The sequence below is a fragment of the Muntiacus reevesi genome, chromosome 3 (assembly GCF_963930625.1).
Source record: "Muntiacus reevesi chromosome 3, mMunRee1.1, whole genome shotgun sequence".
Taxonomy (NCBI): Eukaryota; Metazoa; Chordata; class Mammalia; order Artiodactyla; family Cervidae; genus Muntiacus; species Muntiacus reevesi.
In genome coordinates this window covers 112231682-112255357 of record NC_089251.1, presented here as the reverse complement: position 1 = coordinate 112255357, position 23676 = coordinate 112231682, and the positions used below count along the sequence as shown (strand labels likewise).

At 41.4% G+C, this 23676-nt stretch overlaps 1 protein-coding gene and 1 non-coding gene across 2 annotated transcripts; both read right to left on the bottom strand.

Moving 5' to 3' along the window:
* Positions 1 to 1459: 1459 nt before the first annotated feature.
* PPP1R8 (protein phosphatase 1 regulatory subunit 8) lies at positions 1460 to 19702 on the bottom strand. Its single transcript, XM_065930181.1, has 7 exons — positions 19576 to 19702; positions 17579 to 17639; positions 12404 to 12557; positions 10897 to 11117; positions 9228 to 9372; positions 4132 to 4196; positions 1460 to 2908 (listed from the first exon to the last, which is right to left on the bottom strand). The coding sequence occupies exons 1-7, from the start codon at positions 19629 to 19631 to the stop codon at positions 2555 to 2557; spliced, it is 1056 nt and encodes a 351-aa protein (XP_065786253.1). The 5' UTR covers positions 19632 to 19702; the 3' UTR covers positions 1460 to 2554.
* LOC136165848 (small Cajal body-specific RNA 1) lies at positions 15877 to 16042 on the bottom strand. Its single transcript, XR_010662814.1, has one exon. It is a non-coding gene; the product is annotated as a small Cajal body-specific RNA 1 (non-coding RNA).
* Positions 19703 to 23676: the final 3974 nt, after the last annotated feature.

Sequence of the window (23676 nt, the reverse complement as noted above, 5' to 3'; positions counted from 1 at the left end):
CGCTTTTCATCTCTGCATCCCTCAGCAGCACTGCTCACCTGAGCAATGGAGACCATCTGCCGATCCTGGTGGTGAACAGGAGGGGTTTACCTCCCCAGTCATCGGCTAGAGCTGTGTCAGGGGCGAGAGGCAGCTAAGCCGCTTCCTGCAGTATTCCCCTTAGAGGGACACTAAAACAGGATTGGAATAAATCAGAAATCTGGGTGCCAGGGAAGCCAGGTTTCCCTACACGTGCCTCTATTTGCTGTGTAACCACCAAATTCAGCCATTCCTGCTTTCACTAAAGTCAAACGGACCTTTGAAAAGAAAGGGCTTTGCAGGCTTGGATGTTCTCTACTGAGCCTTCTTTGAGACACAAATTCAAGTTTTACTCTGCAACTCAAATTCTGAAACGAAATAACAAATGGCATGATCTCTCACCAGAAGAATTTTATTATCTAAAATACATCTAAATCCTTTATTATACCTTCTAGTAAGTTGTCCAGTTTGGGAAAATCTTGACTTTCAATTTCCAAACATCTAGCTCCAGTCTACATAGCCCGATGGCAAGCCAATTACAGCTCATACACCCTTCCCCTTACCTCATCCAGGAGGCCATGTTAACCTGTGCTCAGGCTCTGGAGTCAGAATCCAGTTCCAATCCTGATTTCACTACATGAAATCATAGTGAAGTTTACTTTATCTCTGAACCTGTTTTCTCATCTGTAAAACAGGGATAAAAACAGTATTCCTTAGGGCTATGAAAATTAAATAAATGCTGTAGATGGTCACTTGACAGTAGGCAGGTGCTCAACGAATGATTTTTAACCAGTAACCTTTGCTATGATGACAGGAAGGTATCCTCGTAAGATGAGGACAGATGTCGTTGCGGAAGCCGGCAGAGAGGTTAAACTTCTGTCTAGCGTGATTTTATAGATCTCTGTTCCTTTCACCAGGCTGCTCCTGCTGTGAGCCCACACTCTCAGCCTAAGGGGTTTGGAACCCAGCTGGCATTTCCACCAGTCACATACGCTGTCTCAGCATACACAAAGTGTACGTTCTGCACACACTGTTCTAGTATGCAAGACACATCCATCCAGGTCAAACTCCACTGAAAGCCCTCCCGAACGTCCTCACCTTTGCTGCTCTCACCCCCATGCTTCCTGAGCTGTGGCTCAAACGCACACAGCTGCAGCCAGAGGGTGGTGGTCACACCGGGACAAGGGCGCCGGTCTCCGTCAGGCTGAGGCTCTGCCTGCTGATGAAGGCCAGCAGGCTCCTCTTAACCCACTTTGCTCAGTGAGGCTTCAACAGGGGACTGGAATCTCTAATTAGAATTTCCAATTTGTCAGGGGGCATCTTTATTTGTGGTAATAAAATGGGGACACAGTGCCACCTCCCAAGCCTGACAGCTGTACCTCTGACAAATATTCCCGTATGGCAGTGGAAGTAGGTGATGGCAACTGAATCACAAACTGCACCGAATGACAAAAGTTACGTTTAATTTACAATGTAATAAAGGTTACAGGTAAAAAGCTACACATAAAGCGTGAAAAGGCCTATTACACAAATGTACAAATCTCTGTACAAAGCTCTCATCAATGTGTCCTACCTTCGTCTCCTATGTTTGTTAGCCAGGTCTTCTAGTCTTGGAGCTCTGGGTCGAGTGGGGGAAAGAGCCTCCGAACCACCATCTAAAAATGTCCTCTTAGAGACATCCATTACTTCAAATTAAAAATCTTTTCCTTTTTAATTAGAATTGCTCTAAATGATCATATCCTTTAAAAATTGCCTTCATAACACACTCAAAAAGGAAAGTAATACCTCAGAGAGTAGAGGACAGTACCCTGAAATCAAGTGAGGAATTTCCGCAAGTACTCAGATTTGACAAGAAAAACAGGTAAAGTTCAAACAATACTGTAAGTTTAAAACTATCAACCTGTGTCTATGGCACTGGTCACAGATGAAGAAAAATCAAAATGTTCTCATTCTAACAGAAAGGACAAAAGAGATAACTACTGGACCTCAAAACCACTGACCCAGGAAAACACTTTTGAGTTTAAATCTTAGCTTAACTGGAGAATTTTAAACCCTCTTGTTAAGCAATCTGGAATCCGTGGCAACCCTTCTGCTACCTGGACTTGCAGGGATAGTAGGTGTAAATTAGGCCACTGGACCCACAGGGCTGGTTGGGGCTTCTGTCATCCCCACAGCTCTGGATTCAACCTGAGGGCCTAGAGTTTCTCCCTGGGGTATGTGACCTTAAATAAAAATGACCCTAGAAAGAGGGAGAAAAGAAAAAAGGAGAAAAGGAAAGCCTGGGAAAAAGCCAGGGCAATCTATTTAAAAGGATGTATGAAACATTTCTCTGCAATGAAAGTGTTCTGAAGACAGGTCTTTCTGGGATATTTCAACTTCACCCTCCCTTTTAATATTACATGGTTAGGACCCCAGGAGACATTCTGAAAGACGATACTGCACACATGAAAAGTTTTTCTCCCTAGTTCATTAGCTCCCCCCATCACCCTTCCACCCCGTTCCCACCCAATCCCACCCTCCTCCGTGACCAAAAATATCAAATCAGTAAGGAAGGTGTGGGCTTCTTGCCCGGCCACGCCTCTTTTGCGTATTTCTTCTTCTTGGGTTCGTTGACAGCTTCGGGGTTATAGACAGCAGGGTTTGGTGCAGGGTTCATGTTCACTGCTGACGGCACAACAGGAGTCAAGTCCACATCAGGAGCGAGGTTCGGATATGGCATGGGCAAGCCACCAATGAGTGCTGTCCCATGGATGCCGTGTGGCTGGGAGCCAGCTTCACTGTGTGTGGGGGGCAGGCCCCCGTAGAGTCCTCCACTGAAGGCAAAGTTCTGCATGCGCCTGCTTCCTGACTCCTCCAGGCCCAGGGAGCCAGGGCCCTCCACCCGCTTCTTCTGTGGTTTACAGAGACAGAAGTGAGACAGAAGAGTGCTGTTAGGTTCTTCTGCTGCAGTCCAAGAAAAACTGGGAAAGGCCCCTGAACCTCTAACTTGTTTGTTTCCCAAACAACCCATCTCACTGTCCTGAAATCTCAGGATCTGAAGAGACCTTACAGTGGTCATCTAACATGTGGCTCCTAAACACTGCTCCAAACAAAGCGTTCACCATCTTGTGTCAAACCGAGAAAAATGAGGCCAGTGTGTGAACTTTTCATAAAGTAAGACTTATCCAGTGTAAGTGACCATTCTTTACCCTAAGGTCATGCCTCTCTCTTTTTTTTTTTTTGATGTTAAAATGCCCTTTTAGGAAACAAAGGGGATTAATAGATGGTTGCAAGTATTCTAATTTTTATTTTTTGGGGAAATAAACAGCAGAAAATTCCAAAGGAAGAAGAAAGAAAAGAAAGGTGCTCAAGGGGAAATGTGACACAAACTCTACGGAGTTGTATGAAAAATTTCATCTTGTAGTTTTTCACATCAGACTAAAGTTCAATGAAAGATCTTCCTGAAACAAAGACTAACCAGAAACTTGACACATTCCTCGAAATAATACATTCTGAAGATTAGAGAGAAAAAAACAACTCTAACAGCTCTGATCAGCATCTTCCAATCGTCATTTGAACACCTCTGCCAACAGGGATCTGCTTCCAGGGACCATTTGCTCCCTTTTGGAGCCCTAGCTGTCAGGTGGTTCTCCATGTGTTGAGCACTCAGAACATCTCTGTTGCTTCCACTTCTTGGTTCTTCAATAGAGCTATCTTTAAACCTAACCCAACATGGGCTGGCTTTCCTATCTGTGCCACTCTTGTTCACAAAATAAAGCCATGGCAAAAGCTAGAGGTGCCATGCAGAAGGCAACTATGCCTCCTCTTTGCCAAACAGCTTACTCCAAGTTAAGAAGGGAAGACTAAAGAAAGGTGGGTCTCTCTGCACCCTACCCTGCTGAGAGGTAAATTTACAGACTTCCATCACATTATAATTTACATGCAGCATTAAGCTGGCTCGTCACCTGCAGTTTCTCTATGGCACTCCAGGATCCCGACACACAGATGGGGTAAAAGTATTCCCAAAGTATGAAAAAGAAGAAAGGGGCAAAGAAGGTGTTTTAAAATTAAGCCTACACATCGAAGAGTGGGTTTTTAACCCAGATTATGTAACATTTCAAACATGCTTCCTACCTTGACTGGGACCACTGCAGTCTGCACCATGTTCCGAAAGCGACCGACTGAAGGATCCACATCCTCTGCAAAAAGACATGAGGGCAGGGTTAATTCAGTAATCAACTGGGAGGATTAATGTCACATGGCTCAGTGTGAACAAAGCCATCACAATAACTCATATTAAAACAGTAAAATACAGCTAACCCTTCAGGTGTTTACTGGGTATGTGTTCAATCCTCATAACAACCTCATGAGCTAGGTACCACTAGAGTAAACATGTAATAGATGAGAAAACAAACTCAGGCTTGGAGGAGGAAAATGATGGACCCAGTCACCTCACTGGAGAGGAGCCAGAATATAAATCTCAGCAGCCAGAAACAGGCCTATGCTCTAGACCACTTTCCCATCCCACATACTTCCCTCTTTCAAGGAGAGATTTAAAAAAAAAGTAGACATCATCAATCTCATGTTAGTAATAAAAGAGGGACACCTCTTTTATTACTCACCTCAAGAGGTCACACACTTTGCCTTTTGAGCTGAACACCTGTATACAGGCATACATCGCTTTACTGTGTTTCACTTTACTGTGCTTTGCAGATATTGAAGGGTTTTTAAAAAAAAACACAACAAAAACAAATTGAAGGTTGGTGGCAACCCTGCATTGTCAGATGATAGTTTGCATTTTTTAGCAAAAAAGTAGTTAATTAAAGCATTGTAAAGAAACAAGGACACGAGTTTTTTAAGATATAATGCTATTTTTTAAACATAATGATATTACACACTTGTAAATGTAACTTATATATGCACTGGCAAACCAAACAAATCTACGTGACTTGCTTTGACATTTGCTTTATTGAAGTGGTCTGGAATGGAACCCATAATATCTCCAATGCATGCCTGTACAAGGAAGACTCACTAAAGGATCTGAAGCCCCAGGCCAAGCAGGGTGGGAGAGCTTTTCACAGCTTAGACACACACTACTGCACCCTCCAAAGCTTCTAGCTTCATTCATTCACTCCGCCAGGAGAAAGCACTAAGATCAATTTAAGGGACATGCTTGCAATCAGTCTCTCGTTTATTGGACAGAAGGCATGGAAATGAAGAGCAAGACACTGTCCTGCCTTTAAGGAGCTCAGAGCTATAAAGCCAAATGGATCACAATACAATGGAAGTGCTTCAAGAGAAGTATGAAAGTAGTGATCTTGGAGCACAGAGGGGAGACTGGGTTGGATGACCTACAATGAACAGTTTTCTCACTGAAGACGAAGTGTGGGGAAACAGGCAAGCACAGACTAGAACATTACTAGAAAACACAACTCCCCGGCCCTTTTATCTTAATACAGTGGTAGAAAAGGAGCTGTTTCCCTAGCAGACATTGTACACCTTATTTTAATGTATTGAAGGTGTTTGCTATTTAAAGAAACACTCCTGTGAGTCCCTTTGGGATATAAAATATTACTTATTTAATTGAAGAGCCCCTGGTTTATTAAAGTCTGGCTTTTCACATATTACTGCCACTGCTAAGTCACTTCAGTCGTGTCCGACTCTGTGTGACCCATCCCTGGGATTCTCCAGGCAAGAACACTGGAGTGGGTTGCCATTTCCTTCTCCAATGCATAAAAGTGAAAAATGAAAGTGAAGTCTCTCAGTCATGTCTCACTCTTCTCGACTCCATGGACTGCAGGCTCCTCCGTCCATGGGATTTTCAGGCAAGAATGACGGAGTGGGGTGCCATTGCCTTCTCCATTTCACATATTAGGATGCCTCTAAAGAATACATCCTGGAATTACATACACAAACAATTGTTCAATGAACGAACGAATGAACAGCTTCTATACGGAAAAAGAAAGAGGAAAAGGTACCCAGGCTCATCAGGAAGAAGACAAGGTCTCTAAAAAAAGGCACCCTTATTTTCTCTCATTACCATAGGAGCCCTGTTCCAATCATCCCTTCAGGAAAGCTAAATGAAGTGCAAGAGCAACTAGAGCCCAAGAAGCATGGCTAACAGGGTATGTGCCCCATGAACACAGGCCTGTGGAAGTGAGGACAAGGCCATCGAGGAGAACCTGTCCTGTGCTGGCTGAACAGTGTGCGGGCCTCTCGCCCTTTCCTCACTCTCGAGCCATTCAACTCCTGGAGAGGGAGTCTACCTACTGCAGGAAATCTCTGCTCCTGGAAGATCTACCAAGAAGTTCCTTGCCAGGTCTACTTCTGGTATAGGAAAGTCTACACAGGTAAATGCAGAAGGGCTGGCAGATGACTGGGATAATGGCTAACATTTATCAAGAGCTACTGAGTGCCTGGGTGAAGCACAAGCTGGAATCAAGACTGCCAGGAGAAATATCAATAACCTCAGATATGCAGATAATACCACCTTATGGCAGAAAGCAAAGAGGAACTAAATAGCTTCTTGACGAAAGTGAAAGAGGAGAGTGAAAAAGCTGGATTTAAAACTCTACATTCAAAAAAGGAAGATCATGGCATCCAGTCCCATCACTTCATGGCAAATAGATGGGGAAACAATGGAAACAGTTGACAGAGACTTTATTTTCTTGGGCTCCAAAATCACTGCAGATGGCAACTGCAGCCATGAAATTAAAAGACACTTGCTCCTTGGAAGAAAAGCTATGACAAACTTAGCATATTAAAAAGCAGAGACATTTACTTTACCAACAAAAAGCTATGGTTTTTCCAGTGGTCATGTATGAATGTGAGAGCTGGACTATAAAGAAAGCTGAGCGCCGAAGAAATGATGCTTTTGAACTGTGGTGTTGGAGAAGACTCTTGAGAGTCCCTTGGACTGCAAGATCAAACCAGTCCATCCTAAAGGAAATCTGTCCTGAATATTCATTGGAAGGACTGATGCTGAAGCTGAAGCTCCAATACTCTGGCCACCTGGCAGGCAGAACTGACTCACTGAGAAAGATCCTGATGCTGGGAAAAATTGAAGGCAGGAGAAGGGGATGACACAGGATGAGATGGCTGGATGGCATCATCAACTCGATGGACCTAAGTCTGAGCAAGCTCTGGGAGTTGGTGACGGACAGGAAAGCCTAGTGTGCTGCAGTTCATGGGATCGAAAATAGTCAGACACGACTGAGTGACTGAACTGAACTGAGTGCCAAGCACAGATCTGAGGTATTTTCCACGTAATCATTTAATCTCCCCACCAATCTTGTGGGGCCAGAAGTCTGACAAGTCACTTGGCCAGAGGGTCACAGAACTACCAAGCAGAGACATGAATTTCATACCCAGGCCCTCTGATCAGAGCCCATGCTCTTAAACACTCTGCCATACTCTCCCTAAACATACTGCCTTCATAAAGTTCCAGGACAATAATTATCTTCTTCTTCTTTTTAGCTGCACCATGTGGCATGTGGGATCCTAGTTTCCTGACCAGATATTGAACCCACGCCCCCTGCATTAGGAGCACAGAGAACCATTGGACCACCAGAGAAGTTCCACAATAATTTTCAAGAGAAAAAAACAGAACATGACAGACCCTAGGTCTTGAAAGAGACTTAATGAATTATCTAGATCAGTCATTCCCATACTGTTGGCTGTTCATCAGTACAAATAAGGGCTTATTAAAACTACAGATTTCTATGTCCAACGTCTAGAAACTCTTATCTGGCATCCAGAAATAAACTTTCTAGATTAGTCATCCAGCTCCTGACTAAACATTTCCCTTGAGCATTCACTACTTTGACAAGTAATTCATTTCACTTCACACATCATCAGAAAGTGAACAAAAGTCACTAGAATGAATGCTCCAATCTCTTTCACAGGAATTCTTTTAATTCTTCTTCTAAATATAAGGATTTGTTGTTGCTTTTTATGCCGAGCTAAATACTTGCTCCTCTCAGGCTCTGGTTTCGCCTACTCATTCCTCGCGAAGGTCAGCCTTGCAAACATCCACCCTCAGGGTGCCTCCCCCCAATCTACTCTCCTTCACGCACATTTCCCAGCATTCAGGGACCACTGTCTATAGCTGGGAGTCTCCTTCCCCCTTAAGACTACAAAACACATTTAGTATTTTAGTAGAAGTTATAGCCTTAAAGAGGCAAGTCTTCAATTCAGTTAATAGTGGCAGAAAGTTCTCCAATTTTAAGAGTTACCAGTCATACACAGAACCCCATGAAGACAATAGTGTCTGCTCTAACCTATACTTAAACTCCACTATGATACAGACATACTGCGTCAGCAAAGGAGAACTACAGCCATGCTTTGTATACTGAATTATATGGGCCCTTCCTCTAGCTACTTCTTTCACACTGCAACTGGATAATGCTTGAGTGTTCAGGGCACTCCATCAATGAAAAGGTATAGCTTGTTTTATTGTACTTCACAGACACTGAATTTTTTATATTGATAAATTTGAAGGTTTGTGACAACATTGCATCAAGTAAGTATTTCAGTGCAATTTTCCCATTCACTCACTTCCTAGCTCTGTGTTACATTTTGATCATTCTCACATGTTTCAAACTTTTTCATTATTATTACAGTTGTTATAGTGACCTATGACCAGTGATCCTTGTTGTCACTATTGTAAAAAGATTACAACTTGCTGAAGGTTCAGATGATGGCTGGCATTTGTTAGTAACAATAAGGTATGCACTTATGTACATATATGTATATGTACATATACATATATGTTTATATGTATACATATGCATATGTATGTGTATATACATATGTATATATGTATATACATGTGTATGTGTATATACACATGTATACATATACATATATGTATACATATGTATACATATATGTATATGTATACGTGTACATATATGTATAATAATAATTAAGATATGTACATTGTCTTTTTAGACATGATGCTATTGCACACTTAACAGACTACAGCACAGTGTAAACGTAACTTTCGCGTGTACTGGGAAACCAAAAAATGTCTGTGACTTGCTTTACTGAAATTTTTGAAGCAAACCCACAATATCTCCAAAGTATGCCTGTACTATACAAAAATATCTCCCCTCAATATAGCACCTGTTATTCTAAACCTTGTTGAGAAACAACTGACCTAAAGGTTGTGTAAACTACTCTCTAGGATCACAGGCTTTTCATCAGAACAAACTAGGAAGATACCTCACCTGGGTTGATGATCTCATCATCCTCACTAAAGGTCACCCGTGAGTTCTTCCTCTTTCTCTTTGGTCTCTGGATGTCCAGATTCCCCTCCTCAATGGTGAGAGTGGAAATCCGCTTGTTGTGGGCAGTGTTGAATTCTGTCAGGTTCTGGGCCAGAGTTCACACAGGAAAGACAGGAATAAGTATACAAGGAATTTGAAGGAGAATATTACCAAACAAAGAGCAGGAAGGTATTAGGAGCTAACCTTGACCTCTTCACACAGATGAAATTCTCTTCTGCATTCAGAAAAGATTCATTATTGTCCCTAAAGAGCTAATACCAGCAAGCCTCATTTAACAGAATGTGGAACATCTTCAGTGACCAGTGAGGCAGTGATATTCAAAAGGGGCTGAAGGACCTTGAGCTGAAAACAAGTCATCTGTGCAAAAACCCTTGAGTTGAGGTTTGGGGGTTTTTTGAAGAAGGTTATCATGTCTTCATGCTGAGAATTAAATGAATTCGACTGGGAAGAAATTCAAGAACTGTTTTTAAGTAACAAAACAGATGAGAAAGAAAAACTGATAACTTTCTTTCCCAGTAGCTCTCTCCTTTAAAACTAGTATTTTGTCACTCCCCATCCCTGTCTGGCCCCATTTCTATTCATAACTATCCATCCATCTCAGTGATTAACTTGGCCTCGGCACTGCTGCCTGCCTCTTTTCAATCCCTTGGACTTATTCCAATCTGCACTGTAGTTTGAGACATCCCAAATGTCTTGAGAACAAGACCTAGAGATGACAGGAGGAGGCATGGAAGCAGCCTGGAAAAGAATGGGCAAGAGGGACTGCCAACCAGGACCCTGGCTACAAGGCTACTTATTTACAACCAACTAACTTCTGAGTTGTAAGATTTCTACTGTGCTTTTTCCTTCCTAACATCTGGGAAACTGCCTCTGTATACAAGAAGAGTAAATGTATGTGGGTGGTTAAGGACAGGCTGGCATTTGATCTACCTGGATAGACCAGTCACACCAATGCAGTGACAGGCATGTGAAGACAAAAGCTACACCACAAACTACTGGGGTCAACTCTAGACAAGGAAAACCTTAACACATTAAAGTTAAATGTTGTAAAATTCAGGGAAAAAAAAAAAAATTCAGGGCAGCCAGGTCCAGACAAAAGCAGTCTAGTTCTACTCAGAAGATTCTTGGGCTGATTGGATGGTATCAAAAAAAGCTACATAAATGAGTGAAAGCTTCAATCTCTGTAAGCCAGTGCTGTTCAAACAAACTTTCTGGATGATAGAAATGTTTTCTATCAGAGCTATTTAGTATGGTTAGTCACTAGCCACATGTGACTACTGAGTACTTTGAATGTGGTTGGTGGCTACTGCATTGGATAGTGTAGCTCTTAAGAAATGTAATTCCCAGCCTTGGCTTCTAACACGCAGCAAAGGTGCACAAGACAACCATAAGGGTCTACTGGCTAGTCAGCCCTGGTTATATATAACCAAACCCACACAATGCAGATTTCCAAGGGCCACACCACACTGCCAAAGTGGCAAAGGCTTATCTCTCTGTTCAAGAAAAACTCCACTGCTAAGTCACTGGCATTTCAAGCTACATAAAACAGCTACATACTGCAAAAACCAGAGTCTCCAAGACATAACAATGACACAGACAATAGAATTACATCAAGTTCTGTTTCCTCCTCTGGAAGCCCCAGTAAGCCCTTGAGTTCATCATCCTCTCCACCCATCTTCTCATCTCCTTTCACAGCTGATGGCAATGTCTGAGGCTTCTCACGTAGAGTGTATGCCCTTGTGGATGCACCAAATGAGACCGTGGAGTCGATGGGAATTTGCTGAGGCTTGTGAGGCTCCAACCGAATGTGACCCAAGAAAGTGCCGTGTGCTGGGAATAACCAAATCAGAAATATAAGAGAGGAAAAGAAAAAAACAAACAAAAAACAAACCTGAGTTGCAAAAGAGAAGCTTCTGTCAGCACATCAGTTTTGCTTTTTAAAACAGAAAAGGCATTGGGTCCACTCTGCATCCCTTGTCATGAGTCACAATGAAAAGGAAAACTCCTTCACTGAATCCTGAATCACTACAGTGGATTTCTTACACATCTTCAGACCTGCTGTTACCCAACATAGCAAGTACCTCTGCAGCCAGACTGGCTCCATTCTGGGTCCAGCAGGAAAGGCTCCAATCCAGCAAAATCCATGCCCCGCAAAGAGGAGGACAGGAACTGCTGCGGTCCGACCTCTCCAGCCCCAAGCCTAAGGAATACAGGAACTGCTGGACGGGTAACAGTTATACTTGGGGTTTCCCCAGGGTAAGAAATAAGGCTGGCTGAAACAGGTGCAATACCAATGGCAAGGTAGGCCAAAAATCCTACTGCAGAGTCTGGATATTTTTCCATGTCTACATTCTGCATATTATGAAATGGAGAGAAAAGATGAGATAAATTTGCAAGTACGTACTTATGAGACAAGGCTCTCCAAAACCATCATATAACCATACTGGGGTAATGTGTGCATGTGTATGGGGAGGGGGAAAAGGAGTAAAACACGATCAACCCAGGAAGGAGATCCTTTACATTCCATGCTGCAATTAATTATACACAGGTGAAAATGAACAAACTTCAAGGCCCCATGTAGTCAAGTTTCAACTGCATTTCTGAGATTATCTCTGACAAACTTGAAAATTTTATAGTTGGAGTGTACTCACAGAATTAAAATTGATATTAGTAGTAGTAGTCAAAGCAAAATGTAGCTGAGATAAAGAACCTATTATAAAAAATGAACTTGCTCAAAATAAGGATTCTTTTTATAATGTCCTATACCCACAACTCTACTACATTAATGGAGCTAACCACAACGTCTGCTTAAACTGGATCACAATCTCTCAAGGGCCTACGAACACAGTCCCTAGTTCTTAGGTGTTTTTTTTGTTCTCCCTATATACCTATTACTCTCCTCAGGAAAGCACTCCCTAATATCTTCTCTTTCCACTCATCAATTATTTCAGTAAAATAGGAAATACCACAGGAATGGAGAAGGACTGATTCAAAAACCAAACATAAACTTCCTTGATGAGCAATAAAACACAATTTCAAATCTGAAGAACCCAAAGAGCATCTCCACACTGCCCAAAAGGGAATGTATAAAACGGGATGGGATATGAGTTACTTACTACTGTTGAGATCTATTAGGAAAACTCTCTTCAGATGCTTGTGGTAGACCAAGGCAGCGTGGACCCGAGAGCAAGACTGGTGGTCAATTGTGAAGTCGCACAAATCAGGGTTTCGCCCAAATAAGTAATACTTCTTCTCATCGATAATCAGTTTCTAAATAAATATAAAATACTAAAAGTTTGTTTCAACAGGGTTTAGCAAAAATTCTTCCAATAAAAGTAGAGCATATTAAGGTAAAATTCCTTGTCAAAGTAAAAAAAAAACAGAATATATATATGTATATGTATATATATTTCCTATTATTCTTCAAGATAAAGAGCTCAGAAAAATTTACTAACATTTCTGGGGGCTGGCAATTATTCTCCCCAAATATAGTGGTCAAATGTTGAGTGCTGATATGAAAAGAACTTTCCCTAATCCTATTAGATGTAAATGACCTGCAAGAGAGGCTGTCTTCTTTTCATTGTAAATTTAAGATTTCACTTAACTTTAGGTTGAGCAGGAAATAAAAACATAAGCCATGCCTATAAAGGAATAAGACGTCTTTTCAGAAAAATATATATTCAAATGAAGATTATTTACTGGTTCACAAAGGAACGGAGGTATAAACACTTACCTATATTCTAATCATGCTGCTAGAAGCCCCAACTTATTTTTGGAAACCACTTGAAATCAGAATTACATTAGACATCACTGTATGAGCCTCTAGATCTAACTTTATGGTCCCATTTCATTTTGGCCACAAAAAAGCATTACTCAGAGTTAACTCTAAATGAGTACTTGCTGTGTCCAAATATGGTATGACCTCACAGGGCAAAGATTTTCCAGGTTTGAGGGAAGAGAACGTAGAGATTCACATTTATTGAAGGGCTACTTTTTGCTAAGCATTTTAAGCATTATCTCATCTAATCATCAAAACAAATCTGTGAACTAAATATCACCTTTATTATAGAAAGTGAAAAGTGTTAGTTGCTCAGTTTGTCCGACTCTTTGCAACCCCATGAACTGTAAACCCGCCAGGCTCCTCTGTCCATGGAATTCTCCAGGCAAGAATACTGGAGTGGGTTGCCATTACCCACTTCAGGGAATCTTCCCGACCCAGGGATGGAACTGCAGTCTCCTGCACTGCAGGCAGATTCTTTACTGTCTAAGCCATCAGGGAAGCCTATCACCTTTATTATTTAAACATAAGAAAATAAATTCAGAGATGAATTCATAAAATAAATTTATGAATTTATTCTAGTCATTCAAGGCAGTGAGGCTGGTTAAGCAGCACATGTGGGATTTAAATTCAGGTATGAATAACTTGCAATGCTAATATTCTAAACAACAGTGCCATGGGTCTGAAATAATTCTGAGAACTCCAAAATGTTTCTAACCACTCCTGTGAAACTGGAAAAAACAAAACTATATGATGTCTCAATATAATAGCAGAAAAAAGGATTTTGCAGAACAGCAAACTGTTACTTTAAAAATTGTAGGGGCTGACGTAGCGCTATTAACTTTTATTTTACCAAAAAAAGAACTTTCTTTTACAATTGTCACCAATCATTTTATAAAAGAAAGGTCATTTTAACAAAAAAGCAGGGAGGACAAGGATAAAGGGCCACTCTTTGAGTTGAATTTAGCTTTATGAAAAACTCACTACACTGTCTTTTTCTTTTAATCCTAGATCAGTAAAGCTTTTGCCACATATTGGTTGTAGACTGGGCTGTCACAGATGAAGGACTCTAGGTTAAATTTTTGCTAACACTTCGTTCAGTTCTTAAGGTCTACAATTTGAGCCTTTGAAGAATAACCCTCATTCATATACATTATGTTGTTCCTTTACAGTTTTTATTTTTATCTGCACCATGTGGCTTGTAGGATCTTAGTTCCCAGATCAGTGACTGAACCATGCCCTTGGCAGTGAAAGCGTCGATCCCTAACCACTGGAATGCCAGGGAATTCCCTGTTTTTTTCCTTTAAACAGAATGTCTCACTAAGCTCTAGTTCACATTTCACACTATGCTCCTTCTAAAATCCCTGAGAGAAGACAGCACAAAGCTGAGTAAGGAAGTACAGTCAAATTAAGATGATACCAGGCTAGGAATCAAGAGGCTTATTTTTCGTTCCTGGCTATGTCACTGAACTCACAGTGGGCCACTATTCTCCCCTATGCTTCAGCATTCTTACAAAACCAGCAATGTACCTCACAAACTGGTAACAGTCAACAACTGCTGAGGACTTAAGTGCCCACATTGTGCTATGAGATTTATGCTATGTCATTTCATCTTCACAGCCACTCTGTGAGGTAAGTAGGTACTATTATTCCTATTTTTATAGATAGGAACAGTGAGGCATAAAGAAATTAATTAATATATGCAAGTTCACACTGCTAGATATTTATAAACTGGATTAGAAATTCAGGTCTGCCTTCACAGAGTCTAAGCTTTTATAACTACTATATATTTTCCTCACTCTTCCTGTATCAAAAAATCCACCATATGGCAAAAAACAAGGAGTGAACAAGTAGTATAGGTCACACTCTTAATTTTTTTTTTAAACACTTACCCAGTTCCTTGCCAGCTTATACTTTAAGGCTCAAAGGGATAGGGGTCACTTTTGGGAAACTCTGTCCAGCAGAGCCCACTTGCTGCTGGCAGAGCTTGTCTCAGGCCCCTAGTGCCAGGGGGCACCAAGATTCAAAAACAGTCTGTCAGCTCAATCCCACAATCATCCCACGCCTGCTTAGATCCAAATATTAAGACTTGGGTTAAAAATAAGATATTGTTTTAGAATTGAGAGAGCCCTAACATGTCAACATGTTATTTTCTCTAGGTAATATCTATGCAAGTTGAATCTCATAGATGCATTTCCCATTCGTATCTATTTGCACATGCATGATGTCTTCACAAACTTAAACTTGCTAATCACAGAGCTCACAGGCTGGACTTAAACAGTCATAAGACCACCAGCTCTTGGGTTCTAATACAAAACTGATCACCTTCTATGATTCCAGGCTTCCCTGGTGGCTCAGTGGTAAAGAATCCACCTACCAATGCAGGAGACACAAGTTTGATCCCTGGGTTGGGAAGATCGCTTGAGAAGGAAATGGCAACCCACTCCAGTATTCTTGCCTGTGAAATGCCAAGGACACAGGAGCCTGGTGGGCTACAATCCACCGGGTCACAAGAGTTGGATACAACTTAGCGACTAAACACCACCACAAGGTGAAAATACCAGAGATTTAGGTGTTTAGAGAAGGAAAAAGAGATAAGGCCTCCAAATTAAATATGCACATTCACAATTAAAGGTATCTCAATTATAGAAGTGTGAAAATGTAGAGAAAAAACAGTATGCCTCAGAAGCAAAAAAATGAGTGAATTCTTAAGACAATTTGCTTCTGTCCAAGTGAATGAAATAATGCACTGGCCCTTCAGTAGTCACTAAACCACAATTGTTTAAATAGCTATGGCTAATACCATTATCCAATTGTGCCTCTGAGTTATAACTCAGAGTGTAGCTTTACACCCTGGGCTTAAAAGACTCATGGCTTTTGTTTTAATATTGCACTTCTTAAACCCAGCTATCACAACACATCACAGGCCTCTGACATAAGGCTTGGACATAGATAGCTCGGTTAGTATCAAGTGCTGCCTAAATCCTTAAATAATAAGCAGATTTGGAGTCTATTTCTCTCAGAAACAACACAGTGATGCCTACGGATTGTAACATGACACCTCTGTGGCAACTCAGCACACCTAAGAGCACTGAAAGACAACGTTACCAGTTAATGGAAACCAGTAATCAGAGGGATGTTTGACAAGTTAAGAGTGCTTTGAAAATATAAATTATTTCTGAAAAGAATTATGATATTATCATTAAAGCTAGGCTCCTTATATGTTTCTCCCTATTGCAAATTAAAGATTTATTAAATTCTGGTTAAAAAAATAGATTCCTATATGTCTACTGAGCAACATTTTATATGTGCGGAACAGTTTATAGTTTAAAAAAAAAAAAGACATTTTAGCTAAATTATTCCCTTGAATAATCCTGATATTTTGTAACCTTTAAGATAGAAGAACCCATGATAAAGTGGTTCTAAGTGACTGGCTAAGGGCTTGATAAATTCATCATAACTTCTGTCTTAATGTTTTGCAAAATACATGTATCACTACAACATCTTGAAAGTGAAAACAATGTATTTATAGAACATCCTTCAGGAGATTTCACAGTTAGTTTTCATTACAGAGTGCAATGTTTTTACTATATACACCAAAGAAAAATAATTGCACTCAATAATAGAGCCTTTAACTTAAATATCTGAGCAAGCAAACATAAAACTGGTTGAATACACAAAGACTCACAACTACATGGCCACAATGGGCTTAATCCCCATTTCTTGGTAAATAAATGGCAACAAAAGAATTTAAAAAAAAATCCACATAACCTAATAGCTAATCAAAATTCGTGTTCCCTTGCAGTTCTATGTGGTTTTCATTCTAGAGACTTGGAGAAAAGCTAGACTGCTGCTACGCTTGTTCTTTATAGTACTTACTTCAATTATAATCATGTAAATTTTTGTATGGTTCTGTTTCCCACCAGATGATTTCTTTGAAGACAGGAACCATGTTCATTTTGTTCACTGCTGTATTCCCTATGCCGAGCGCAAAGACTGGCACATAGTAAGCACTCAGTAAATGTTTTAAATGAATGAATGAATTTCATCATCATTTCCATTCTCTTTTTTGAATATGTGTCTTAGTTTACTATCTTCTATGAAGGGCTTTAGCTTGAATCTCATAAAAGCAACTTAAAAGTTGAATTCAATCTATATCATTCACTTTCTTCTTCAATTACTGCAGACCTTGCAACTTCCACACAACTCCACATACTCAGAGAGAAGGAATTCACCAAGTTATAGGGCATCCAGTTTCACTGAGGCCTACACGCCCACGATCTATTAAAACCTTTCATTTGGAAGGTGAGAGAAGTCACAAAAAAACACAGTATCAGTGAAGATACACATTGGCATGTGTTTTATCACTATGTGCTTTTAATAGAAAAAAAATCAGGATGAACAAAAGTAGCATTGCTGGAAAACAAAGCACAGGAGAGGGGGTGGAAAAGTGAGTCACCAGCAAGAATCTTTAGTGTGGTGGGGAAAAAAGAGAAGACATGTATTTCCATACCTCAATTAGCTTGTCTCCTTTGACTACATCCAGATGTAAACCAGGAGGGGGTTTACCTGCCCTGAAAAGTAACAGTGAAAAAATATTTTCAGGATGAGTTTGCAAATGCCATTTACAATCATTATCCCATTCAACACTGCAGCTCTCCTACCAGCCTATAATTAGTTCATGTTCAAGCAGAAATGTCATCTACTTTACTGTTATTATAGTTCCTTTCTGCATTTGACACTTACCTCCCCAGTGATTCAACTACTCTAAAACATATTTCAGGGGATCTGTATTTAGAGCAGCACCAAAGAAACCTGTATTTTAACACTGAATTATCTACCTTAGAGAGAAAGCAGCACAGAGAATGCAAGTACTGTAGTTGGGGTTGTCTGGTCACTTGGACTTTGATTCTAAGATTGCCACTACCAATAGTACCATACAAAGGTAGAATAAATCAGTTGGTGTCTGGGCTGATCAAGGTAGACTTATCACAGAATAAACAAAGGGTATTGTTCTGAGCTTTGAGGTCAAACCAGACACATAATTTAGCCAGTTAGGGCAATCCCAAACTACGCCATGAAACCAGGTACCAATAAATACAAAAGATATCTGTTACCCTGAACAGGTCATTCTACAATGGCATGTATAAGGGAACTTTTCTTATACTCCTATAACCATACCATCCAAGGGAGACACATATATGTCAAAGCACCTCACACAGTGTCTGGTGCACACCAGAAGTTAAGGAAATGGTAAGTGATCTTATACAGTCTCTTCTAACTATAAATTTACTATCCTGGCCCAGTAAACTTATAGTTAGAAGACATAAGTAAACATTCTGAAATCAATGCGGCAAGGAACTGAAATGGACACAATTTGCAGACTGGAGCAACTGTGTGTTGCATAAGTGCAAAGGGACTCAGAAAATAGCTACACATTCACTTGTTTCCTGTGTTTGCTCCTCTGAAGTTTGAAGGAAGAACAATCTTGCCAGAGCCCCAACATCTACGCACACGCGCGCGTGCACACACACAAAACACAAATGCATTCATTTACATCTAACTGAAGAGACAACACAGTCATCTCACAAGTCTGACCCAACTCCTCTATGGTGGTTGCTGGGAGGACAGTGCATTGGACAAAAGCCCATTTTGTCTGGAAAACAGGGAAAGCCAAGTTACATCCAAAATATGCTTTCTGAACTTCTACTATGTGTCTGGCTCAGGCCTAGGAACTGTGACTATAGAGATGCATTAGGGACCCCTTGCCCTTGAGGGGTTCAATATAACGGAGCCAGAGAGTAACACACACATAACAATACACTGTGATGAGCAGAAATAGCTCTAACTCGGATGGGTCGCCTTGCCAGGCAATTCATATAATTCATCGTGTACTCCACTCAAAGACTAAAATTATTCCATTATTCCCAAGAACTTGCGAAGGGAAGAAAGGGGTTCTTCCTAACAAGCAAGGATGCCCTCTGGTGCCCGACTTCGCGCCAGTGGCTGAGAGCGCAGAGGTAGGTCAGAGTCGTTCCTGCCTTCAGGGAGCTCCCAGTCAGCGAGAGACAGATAAGGATCGCACCAGGCTGCAGTAACAACCGCGGGATGCGAGGCTCTGAGTGGGGATCGGGGCCAGGAAGCTAGCTCGCGCGCGCTCGGGACAGAGAGCGGGGGGCAAGTACTGGGCTCCACAAGAGCACCAGGCACTCAGTCAGGAGTTAGGGTAAGTTCGAGGCCAAGGCCCCGAAGCGCCCCGGCAACCGGCTGACTGCCCGAGGGGCTGCCTAAGCCAGCGCCTCAGAGCCCCCAACTCTGGGTTTCCTCAGTTTCTGGGCCCGGGCTCCGAGCTCCAGGTTCCTCCACACGCCGCCCGGCCCGACGGACAGTTCTCCCTCAGTCAGTCCCAAGATGTCTGGGCCGTTCGGCTCGCTGCGAGAAATCAGCCGCCCGGCCGGCACAGGCCAGCGCAGGCCAGGCCACTTCAGCGCTGGTCGCCCCGCCACTCACCAGGTCGGGCAGTCGAACAGCGGGAGGCTAGAGCCGGAGTTCGCGGCTGCCGCCATCTTGCGTCTCCCCCTCCCATTTGGCGGGCCCTAAGCACGCTGGGAAACTGGAAGACCCAGAAGGGGAGAGGCGGCTTCCCAGCGGCCTATGCGTCTGCGCGCGCACACACACACCCACGCACGCACGGACGCACCGACGCACAGCGCGTTGTAGTAGCGGTGGAAACTGGAATCCTGTTTAGGGGTTTTTTTCAGGGTTTGAGAGTTGACTTTCTCTGGAGGCCAGGGCTTCTCTCGGTCGGCAGTTTTCTGAGGAAAATGGGCTCGTAGGAAGGGCTTCGGTTTCCCTCTACGTTCTTTTTTTCAAACACGCTCCCAGGCTCTAAAGTCTTGTGATGCCACCCTTGCTCTGGGCTCGCATCGTCAGCCTTTTTACTCCCAAGAGGGAGAGGAGTTAGAGGGTATAGGGCTTAGGGATTGGAAAAACACCAGTCTGTTGTTTCTCCTCTAACGGTCCTGAGAAGCTACCTTTCGAGATCGTGTAAACTCTAGACAAACAGGAGCCAGGGACGGATCCAACCAGATGGCAGGCGTCCAGATCATCAAAATGCATGAATGAAAAGCTTATTTAATCAAGTGGAGGCCTCTTTGGATTTTAAAATTTTGGTCATAGTAACTAGATTGTATAAGGAAGACTTAGGATTCAGGTCTACTTTTGTCCAACAGCTGAGTGAACGATCATCAGCAGGGCTTCTGGTTGTAATGGCTTATGTCTACTGAGTGCTTATTTGGGCTAGAATGTCGTTTATATGGATCATCTCATTTAATCCTCAAAACTCTCTTTGAAATACGTATTATGATCCCTGAGGGGAGGCTCAAAGAGACTAAGTTGCCCAGCCTCACGCTAGAACGAGTGTGATTCAAACCTAAATCTGTATGAGGCCAAAGCCCATGCTCTTGAATCATCACTCTCTCTCATACTTTGATGTTGGTATGGTCATATTTATTATTAGCATGCAACTGAAGCCCAACACTTTTTCAGTTTTGTAGAAAACATGAGAGGATTATCCAACCTGTTTTTTTCTTTTAAGGCAACCAAATGCAAAATTACTGTTCACCTATAAAGAGGCATTGCACAGCAAATTATCTCTTTCTCTGGTGGAGTTCTTGTCCTGATTCCCTACTAGTGGTCCTCTAGATTTTAAATCGAACATCAACCTGTTCAAAAGATTTTGCCCTGGGTGACATCTCCAGGCATCAAGATTTAACTGTAGCATAATATTAACTTAGAATTTAAACTAATCAACTCTTAGGAGAATACCATTTTCCACTGGTCTTCAAAAGCACAATAAACTCATCCAGCAAGGATGTTAACTGGTCACATCACTTTTTGTTGTTGTTGTTGTTGCATCCGTGGCTTTCAGGATCTTAGTTTCCTCACCAGGGATTGAACCCAGGCCACAACAGTGAAAGCACCAAGCCCTAACCACTGGACTGCTAGGGAATTCCCTCAGATCACTTATCAAATGAACAGATTAATATACCCCCTTTTCCAGCCCTGTGATTCCAAAGATAGACTAGGCCAATAGTTCTAAACTTGGTTTCAGGAAAACAGGCTATAGCTCCCTCCTTTGAGCACAAGGACTTGATTCTTAAAAAGAATTAAATAGTCTCAAGTGTTTTGAGTGTAACAGAAAAAGAGAAGGTACTTTTATCTGGAGAGATTGTGTGGGCCTTTGAGGTCCTATGCCTTTTTCAGGCTTGAGGTGGTATTGAAGCCATTCCTAGCTGTCGGAGACCTTAAGAACATGTCAGCTTTGTCTTTCAATTTCTCAGTTTCCATGGGTGGTCCATTATTTAATCCCTTATAATGCTGAATATACACCCAAGAAACCTAAAACTACATTCTTACCCTTATAATTCTTTATTCCTCTGCCATTTCCCCTGTTTTCAGCACAGCTAATATTCACACTGACTGCTGATGCAATGGCACACTTACCTAGGCCTTATAAAGCAAAATGCTCTTTGTTTGGGCACCACTGATGTCAGTACAGATATGCAAACTAGAGGACCACAGTCTAGGAGCTGAACCTTTTCAAATGTAAAGACTGATGGACTAGCTGCCAGTGGGTTTTGGTATCTCAAAAAAGATTAATTTCTTAGACTTTGAGACTTCCTTAGAATAGAATCTAAAGACATAAGGAACACACTGATATCAAAAAAACTTCCTTAGAAGATCTTTGATATGATCAAATGGAGACACTGAAAAAAATGTTTGTATACAGATGGTACATCAGGAAACTTCATTTAGCCGGGTGGTGAACAAAAAACTTACAAGGTGCTAAGAAAAGAAAAGATGTTCATGAAAAGTGAATAGAAATTGCCATTATCCAGATTGTTAAAGCTTTGTTCAAGAGGTGGTGGGTAGGACAGTTTGTACTAGTGATGAACGGAGACAGTGTATAGTGTCTAAAGGTATGGTTTTAAAGTCTGTATGCTTGAAATCAAATCCTGGCTCCACTGCTCCTAACCTGTGTGCCCTTGGCCAGGTCACTTACTATGCCTCAGTTTCCTAATCCATAAGAAGAGGACAAGAAAAATAATCTCTTCAATGATTTTGTGGCTATAAGATGATAAATGTAAAATGTTTACCATAGTGAATTGTTTGTAGTAAGGGCTTCAATATCACCCCACAAATGACCACTGAGAGCACTTCCACAAGCCTTTAAATTCCTGCAGTAGACCACCATCCTTGGCCTCAGCTTCTTGAGCTGTAAAGCGATGGGTCTAGTCTAGAGGAGTGATTCAGACATTAGAGATGTCATGGACTAGGGGAAAAAGAAAATACTACAGGGGCATCATCTTTTATTTTGCCAACTAAGGAGATTTTTAAATGAAGACTGTGACCTAACATCACCACCTTTTCATTTTCATAATCTTTTTAAAAAGTGAGGGAGCCATTAGCTCAAAGATGGCACTTTAAAAAGCCCACTAACATTTTTTTTCTCATTTCTCCATGGACTGTAAAAATTTGGTCCTCAGAGTCTCACATTAAAAATTCTATTATTTCAAGTTTATCTCTTTTAAAAATTAAGTACTATTTTGTCAATCAAATTTCATTTTGGATAAGGATTCAAATGAACTCCTCAGTTGACCTAAAAGCAGATCAAGGGTTAGAATCAAAACCTTTCAAGCTATTCTCTGGCAAGGTGGAGATTCTGAAATAGTTGTAATTCATAGTGCTGGAAAGCAATACTGAAAAATTCTTTGAAACCTAGGGATACCCTAAACATGCTTAGAAAAGCAGGGATGAAGCAGGTGATTCCTACTCCTAGAAACATGATAGAATTGGGTTCTATTTAACACTGAGTTGGGTTCTGGTCTGCATTTAGTGACCAAAAGTGAAAGCTTCATTCCCATGGCTGAGAACTGCCTCTGAACAGAAGAAGGGGGAAAAAAAAAAAAAAAAAAAAAAAACCCAAAACAAAAACTGAATGGAAGAGGCTCAAGGTGTTTCAATTTGCACTGACTGAAGCATAATTTCATTTTGATATTTTTGCCAGTGGTACAAGGGAGTGTATCTCCACTCCTTAACAAAACAAAACCTGTTCAGGGAGCACAGATCTAGCAGCTAGCAAGTTCCTGTTCTCAAATATTCACAGAGGAAGTGGCCCGCAGGACACTTCTACTCTACCCTATACTACAGTACTACACTTTTAATTCACTTGAAGAGAAAACATTCCATAAAGAAAGGAGAAAGGGAGAAAGAGAAAAGGAAAGGAATACAGACACAAACAGAATCTGTATGTTCAGACTAAACCCTTGTGATCCTTATAATCAGAGAATTTAAAGCTATAAAAGACTAACTGAGAACACTTGTGGCCTATGGGTTAAGAAACTTGTTCAAATACCTACAGTGAGTAAACAAGAGAGTTAAGATTCTCCAGGCCTTCTGTACCCCAGTCTAGTTTTTGACCTCCAAACCAATGGTTTTCAACCATGGTTATACCTGAGAATTATCTGGAGCTTTAAAAGTCCCTATATCTAAGCTATAACCCCCACTAACTAAATTAGAATCTTGTGGCAGAGGGTACCAAGATATCAG